At 37.0% G+C, this 8211-nt stretch overlaps 1 protein-coding gene and 1 long non-coding RNA gene across 2 annotated transcripts; both read left to right on the forward strand.

Moving 5' to 3' along the window:
- Positions 1–3677: 3677 nt before the first annotated feature.
- On the forward strand, positions 3678–4068 carry LOC124930333 (fimbrin-3-like). The gene is made up of 2 exons (XM_047470685.1): positions 3678–3813; positions 3901–4068. Exons 1-2 carry the CDS (start codon positions 3727–3729, stop codon positions 4066–4068), a joined length of 255 nt encoding a protein of 84 aa, XP_047326641.1. The 5' UTR covers positions 3678–3726.
- Positions 4069–4527: 459 nt separating this feature from the next.
- On the forward strand, positions 4528–5012 carry LOC124929033. The gene is made up of 3 exons (XR_007098613.1): positions 4528–4699; positions 4799–4867; positions 4975–5012. It is a non-coding gene; the product is annotated as an uncharacterized LOC124929033 (long non-coding RNA).
- Positions 5013–8211: the final 3199 nt, after the last annotated feature.

Consider the following 8211-nt stretch of genomic DNA (forward strand, 5'->3'; position numbering starts at 1 on the left):
GCTATTGGGCGACCTTCCTGCATCAACACTGCACCAATGTCTGCTCCGCTTGTGTCCGTCTCTACAACGAATGGAGTCTGAAAATTGGGCAGCGCCAGAACTGGAGGGGATATCATCATTTGTTTCAGCGATTGAAATGCGTCATCTGCTTCTTTGTTCCAACCAAACTGTCCCTTTTTCAGCAGAGAAGTAAGGGGTCGAGCAATGCAACCGTATTGCTTAATGAATCTACGGTAATACCCGGTTAAGCCTAGGAATCCCTTGAGTTGTTTTGGTGATTGTGGAACGGGCCATGCGCTCATTGCTTCCAGTTTCTCCGGATCTGCAGCTATTCCATTTTCATCCAAAATGTGTCCCAGGTATGCAATTTGATTACAGCCAAAACTGCACTTCCCTTTATTTAAAACTAATTGATGTTGCTGTAATATAAGTAATACTTGTCTCAGATGAAATATATGCTCCTTCCAGTTTGAACTGTAAACCAGAATATCATCAAAGAAAACCAACACAGATTTCCTTATAAATGGCTTCAACACATCATTCATCAAACTTTGGAAGGTGGAAGGTGCATTTGTTAAGCCAAATGGCATCACCAGGAACTCATACAGGCCCTCATGAGTTCGGAACGCAGTTTTATGGCAGTCTTCCGGGTACATCCGTATTTGGTGAAAACCAGATTTCAAATCCAGTTTGGAAAAAACCTTGGATCCATGCAGCTCCTCCATCAGTTCTTCTATCACCGGAATCGGAAACTTGTCTTTAATGGTGGCTGAGTTCAACCTTCTATAATCGATACACATCCTCCAAGATAAGTCTTTTTTTCTGATCAACACCACGGGAGCAGTGAACGAACTGTGACTTTTTCTAATTATTCCCCTTTCCAGCATATCATTGATTAAGTTCTCAATTTCTGATTTCTGCAGGGCCGGGTAGCGATAAGGGTGTAAGCACACAGCTTCGGTGCCTTCCTTTAGTGGGATCCGATGATCGTGCTCTCTTATTGGTGGTAAGCCATTCGGTTGCTGGAACAGAGTACTAAAATCATCAAGCAACCCCTGAAGATCTTCAGAAACTTCTTCCTGGGCTCTTGTGATAAGTGCAAAGAACTGTGCTTCATTCTCTGTTTTTGCTTGTACCATGGCAGCCAGGCTGTCCTTCCTTAACAATTTCTCCAACTGGTGACCCTCTATAAGATTAATTTGTGTTTGGGGTATCCCTTGCAAGGTAATAGTTGCACCCTCCATTTCAAAAGAAAATGTAAGTTTTTCAAAATTCCAGGCTGAAGTGCCTAAAGTAATTAACCACTCTATGCCCAACACCATATCATAACCTGTCATAGTAAGAACTTTCATATCCGCTTGATAATCTTTACCTTCCATGGACCATTTCAGGTTTTTGCAAATGCTGGAACAAAACAGGGTTGAACCGTCTGCCACTTTTACCGACAACACTTGAGTTTTCATAGCCTCGTGGCCTATATTTCTTAGTATCCTGCTGTTAATGAAGTTGTGAGTGCTGCCTGTGTCGATAAGGATCACTACCGGCAGACTCCCAATCTTGCCCCGGATCTGGAGAGTTTGGAAATTCTTGGAACCGGTTAAGGCATGTAGAGAAATGGCAGGCTCCTCCACTGAATTGGGCTGCAACAATGAAGGATCATCAACAACCGTTTCTTGAACCAATTGGACATCTGGTAAGGCTTCTTGCTCATTAGCCGAGATCATGAACAACTTTGTTTTACACTTGTGGTTTGGTTCCCATTTCTGATCAAATTTGTAACAAAGGCCTTTTCTCCTTTTCTCATCGAATACAGCAGGTTCTAATTGTTTCATCGAGCCCTGATTCCCGCCAGAAGAAGATGCATGAGGAATGCCCGAAAAAGAAGTTCGGTTGGTACTTGGCCCGACTGGTTTGGGCAGTAAAGGGGCTGATTTACTATACAAGTGTCCTCTGCTCCACAAGGATCTGTATATTGATTCTTGGGCTTTGGCCATCGACATAGCCTCGTTCAAAGTTTCTGGATTTCTAAGTTTGACAGCATCTGCAATTTCCTCGTTCAGACCCGCCAGGTAACATTCTATCACGTACTCCCCGGGAAGGTTAAGCAATTTCTGGGAAATATTTATATATTGTTGATTGTAATACATGACTGATTCCTCATTCTGTCGCAGATGCATAATCTGTCTCATGGGGGTGTCATACATAGAGGGACCAAAATGTGCTAGTAGATCCCTTCTGAACACTTCCCACGTCAAGATTTCCCGATGATTGCGTTGCTGCAAATAGGAACCGTACCACATTCTGGCGTTGCCCGTAAAATGGATTGGAGCAATGTCTGTTTTGGTTTCATCCTCTGTCTTATCAACGCGGAAAAATTGTTCTGCAGATATGAGCCAACCTTCCACTTCGGTTCCATCAAATCGAGGAAAGTCGACTTTGGTGAGTCGGGTTGGAGAAATATGTCGAACGTTTCTATCACGTGGAGGGTTCTGGCGGCCATTACCCTCATGTCCCCTATGGCGATTTTCTTGGCCAAGAATATGAATTTGTTCTTCAGTGGCCTTCATACGAGTTTCAATAGTGTCCAATCTACGATCCAATCTAGTGTTCACATCAAGAAAGGAGGCAGTTAACGTTTCGATGGAAGCACGAAGGGCATCAATCTCTAACTGTTGTCGGGTTTCCACCATGGTAGGATTGTATGGCTCTGATACCAAGATGTTACAGGTTAGGGTTTGACAAATTACTGAATTTTGTGGTTTTATGATTTAGGGCAACGGAAGCAGTGTTTTGAAGAAGAAGAAGAGATCTGAAGAAGAAGGAAGGATCTGTCAATTTATTAACAGCCAAGAAGAAGAAGAAAAGGTACATAACAACCTTTAAGATTTTCCATAATATTGATAAAGAGATTTGGGATTGTTATACCCAAACATTACAGTTTTACAGTTACATAACTACTTTTCATAACTTACCTATTACACAAACTACCCGCTACACAAACAGTTACTAACTTCTAACTTGCATAACTGTCTAAACTTATCATGAACACACAACAAACATAACTGTCATACAATTATACTGAAATTACTAGCTACATGTAACACCTCCCTTGCTCCTTCTTTCGTCGATTATTTTTCCCCCTTTTTTTGCACGATCGTCTCTGAACCGCGCTCCATCCTCGATCTGTATAGAGAGCATAGAGAGGAGGATGAAGTAGTCGCCGGAGAAGACGAGGATACATGGACACGGACGAAGAAGACGAAGATGCCATCCTCGATCTGCATGCTCTCTTCTTTCAAGTCCTCACAGTCACGGCGTGTCCACATAACTCAACCCTTCTTTCTCTCTCTTTCTCTCTCTATATCTCTCTCCATTGATTATATATCTATATCTATATCTCTCCTTGCCATTCAACGAAGCAAACTGTATGTAAAGCGTCAAACTGGAGGAGGAAACTAAAATAACAAGTAAACCTCTCAGAGTCTGATTTTAACAGGTGCATCTTCTTCTTTACAGATCATTTTCCATCTCATTTGTTCATATCAGGCTACTTGTAATGATGTTTAACTAGTGAAAGAGTTGGAATTATGTTCGTCGTTCATTTTCTAGTTTATTTCGTCTGTTTCTGTATAAGCTGTGTATTGATCTGAAGTATGTATTGGAATTGTGTTTTTTTTAGATTAATTCCTGATTGATGTGAATTGAGACTCTTCGAAAAGAAGGAAGATGTCTGGATTTGGAGGTGTTTTGGTTTCTGATCAATTGCTTCAAAGTGAGTTCACTCAGGTTGAACTTCGTAGTCTTAAATCCAAGGTAATCCGATGATTCCTTTGTCGTTGGATGTTGTTGAAGTTAATTGGCGTGGTGTTTATCTTATTTGGCTTGTTTTTGTTTTTGTAGTTCTCATGGATGAAGGCTAAAAATGGTAAAGTTACAGTGGGAGATCTACCAGCATTGATTATGAGACTGAAGAGTATGAGTGAAACCTTCAAAAAAGAGGAGGTACACGCAATTCTGAATGATCACAATGTTGATTCGGATCTGAATGATTTTATTTCTCATTTGTAGACATATTTGAATATGCAATCTCGAGCTGCGGTAAAATTGGGTGGTTCTAAGCATGCTTCATCCTTCCTCAAGGCTTCAACAACGACTCTTCTTCACACTATCAGTGAATCGGAGAAAGCATCTTATGTTGCACATATTAATAGTTATCTTAGGGATGATCCATTTTTGAAACAGTTTCTTCCAATTGATACAGCTTCAAATGGTTTATTTGAACTTGCAAAAGACGAAGTTCTCCTATGGTATACTGTTCATCTCTCTGCGCTATGCTGCTTCTGTATGTTTTTTGTTAGGATTCGAACTTTGACATGTTGAATGTGGTTGATGCAGTAAGCTTATCAATGTTGTTGTTGTTCCGAACACAATTGATGAACGGGCTATTAACACGAAAAAAGTATTAAATCCTTGGGAAAGGAATGAGAATCATACCCTGTTTTAACTCTGCCAAAGCCATTGGCTGCACAGTAGTCAACATTGGCACTCAGGACTTAATTGAAGGAAGAGTAAGTTGGTTCAACTTTTGCATGCATATATTGTGTATTTTTAGTTTGAGCTATAAATCCAAAAGTTGATTAATTCCAATGCTTTTCTGCAGCCTCATTTGGTTATGGGGTTGATAAATCAAATAATAAAGGTAATCATTTGGATTTAAGTTTGAATATTTACTGGCTTACTATGTTGAGAATGAAAATACATTTTGTGATATTTTGTTGTTGTTTCAATTCTCTATTAGATCCAACTATTGGTCGATCTCAATCTCAGGAAGACACCACAGCTTGTTGAATTGGTGGAAGACAACAATGTATGAATTATGAATTTGCACTTTCGTTTTTGTATTTGTATTTGTATTTGTATTTGTAAGAAAAAGCTTCAGTTAGTGTTAAAACATTATGCATTTTAAATTTTCAGGATGTCGAGGAACTTATGGGGTTAGGCCCGGAGAAGCCTCCATGTTTGTTCGTATGCTCCTGTTTAGTTAATGGCGTATACACTGACACTGACAACTTCTGTCCTTATTGTCTACTATATTCATAAGAAGTAATCTTTAGCCTTAACACCTAGAAGGGTCAATTATCAACAATAGTGTTGTTTTAGGCTAGTTCTGATTTTATCTTCTAAAAAGGACCCAATTCCTTTTTTTCTATTACATAGTTCGTGAAATATTGGATCCATATATTTGTCTTGTTAAGTTCATCATATACAACTAAATACGAATACTTGCTTCTAACCCATGTACAGGTTGGTAATGAAGTAAGGATTCATGTTTATTATGCTCATGGTGAAGTTATGCCAACCTTTGTTCGTAGATGCTACTGGCTGCTTGATAAGTATGCAATTCTTGAAGTTTTGTATTTCTTCAGGAGTCAACTTTTCCTTTCACTTTCTATAAGTTTTTTTTAGGGGAAAACAGCTTAGTGACATTTCATTAAAAAAACTCAAAAAAGGGAAAAAAAAATACAAAAGTTTAAGATCAGATCTAGACAATTTCTAGATTTGACAATGAAACAATAATTGAATTACAGACAACAAACAATCAATTAGCGCCTACAACGTTTTTACTTTTATTCTACTTGTGACATTCTCAAACGAAATATCTCATATCTGACAGAGGTTTCTATTCTTTTCATTCCTTTTAATTCATCTATAGGATTGAATGAGTGCATTTCCATCTGAAGTTATATCTCTCCAAATATCTTTAGCGGTTCTACTTCTTCTACTATGAGTTCTTGAATTTCTTTCTTTCCAGATATTATAGATTACTGCTCCAAAGTAACATTTCAACATACTTACATAGAAGAATTTTTCTTTTGCTTTATTATTCATCCACTATTGGATTTCTTCCAATATTCCTGAAAAGTTGATGATGTTCATGTTTGCAGTATACATCCTCCAGATTTGTATTACAAAAAAACATTCCCCAAATAAATGGTTTATGTTTTCCTCAACTCCCGAACATAGGACACAGTTGATATCAGATATGTTTATGTATTTTCGAATTTTGTCTTTTGTTGTCAACCTTTTCTTGTATACCAGCTAGAGAATAAATTGGTGACGAGGAATAATCTTTGGAGACAATACCACATTATGCCAATCTACCTCTTGTCCTCTTGTTCTAACCATTTCTCATACCTTTCATGTAATAAACTTCTGGAATACGCCTCAAAAGTGAATCACATTTACCTTTATAGACGTCTCTAAATGAGTACTTGATGTATTCTCTTTTAACTTTGTTTCCTTTCCTGATTTGAACACTTCTCTACATAGATATGATCATTTATTGTGGAAAGCTTTATGATTGAGTGATTTGATTTCTTTTTAGGGCATCTGAACATATAGTGCTTGTTCATTACCGAGAAACACAAGAGGTTAGTTTCTTCTAATGTAGAGTTAAGATTTTGTTGAGCTACTCAAAGACAATGTTTTATAGGACGAAAATTGACCAAAGTTCTTACCTTCTCCCTCCATTACATGTTTTATGGAAAAAGCAGAATTCTTTGTATAATGCAGAGATTCACACACGTGGATTCATATTCTAGTTCAGGGATTTCTAACACATCTGCTCATTTGCTGTTATTGGAAGAAATTGATAAAAAAAATTATTTTTTTTTTCAATAGAGGAAGTGGCGATTGGTTTATTAACCAATCGCTAGAGACTAAAGGGAAATTGCGATTGGTATGTTAACCAATCGCTAAATTTATTTTTTTTTTATAAAAGAAATTGCGATTGGTATACTAACCAATCGCTAGAGACTAAAGGGAAATTGCGATTGGTATGCTAACCAATCGCATAGAGTAAAGGAAAATTGCAATTGGTGGACTAACCAATCGCCATAGGGAAATTGCGAGTGGACATTCACCAATCGTCATTGCTAATTAAGGCAACATCGAGAACACCTATGGCAATTGATGGAGTGGTTTATGACCAATTGATGGCGATTGGTTTATGACCAATTGATGACGATTGGTTTATGACCAATCGCTATAGTCTTCTAGCGATTGGTTTGGAAGTGAATAGTGATTGGTTTACCAATCGCTAGAAGGTCTTTTTTTATTAGTGATTGTTATCCCACCAAAATTTACAAACTTTAGATTTAAGAGTTTTACAAAAGGATTTTGGGAGTTTACAAGAATTCATCACATAAGATAGAATAGCTTGTAAAACACTTTTAATTAAAACTTCTTTCCCAACTTGATTTAAGAAATTTGTTTTCCACCCTTATACTTTATTGTTAGCCTGACTCAAAATTGACTCAAAAATGTCTTTTTGTAGCATTTTTCCAATCCTATGGCACCCTAAGGTAACTATCTTTAGGATTCCCAATTGGACTCGCAAAATATCAATCAAATGGTTTTGAATATGTTTAGGCATATTTTTGAAAAAACCAAAGACTTGTTAAAATTAATTTGTTGGCCTGACGCATGAATATGTTAATACAATTTAACAATGCATTACTTTCAGATTCACTTGTATTTGAGAAAAAAAAAACATAGCATCATCTGCAAAAGAAAATATTTGTAATGGAAGGATAATGTCTATTAAGCTTGATTTCATTAAAAACCTTTCTCATGTTTTTTTAACAACATTTGAGATAAGTCTTCAAGAACTATATAATAAAAAGATAAGGTGATAAAGGGTTTCCTTGTCTCGGACCTCCCAGTAGTTTAAAAGATTCGCTTAAATTTCCATTAATTTTAATAGAGTATAAAACTGTGGAAATACAACTCATAATAAGGAGACCCAATTTGTTGAAAACCCAAATTTCAATAATAATTTTTCCAGAAAGTTTCATTCAATTCTATCATATGCTTGTTCATATCCACTTTCATAGCAAAATTAATGGAAATTTAAGTGAATCTTTTAAACTATTGAGCCCTAAACCCTAATCCCTAAACCCTAATCCCTAAACTCTAAAGAGACCAAAATGTCACGGGTTCGATTTCATCTGAAAGCGCTTTGAGTTTTAACAGGGGACCATGACTGTGGGGTGTCATGCTAGTTCTCCTTTAATTTCCCAAAAAAACATTTCTACATTTCGGTCGATTTTTAAAATTGTGGAAAATTTATTGGGCAATAAAAATATTATCTTGAATTTGTCTACCCTTTATGAAAGCACTTTATTCTTTTTAGATCAATTTTGGTAGCAC

Source organism: Impatiens glandulifera, chromosome 3 (assembly GCF_907164915.1).
Source record: "Impatiens glandulifera chromosome 3, dImpGla2.1, whole genome shotgun sequence".
Lineage (NCBI taxonomy): Eukaryota > Viridiplantae > Streptophyta > Magnoliopsida > Ericales > Balsaminaceae > Impatiens > Impatiens glandulifera.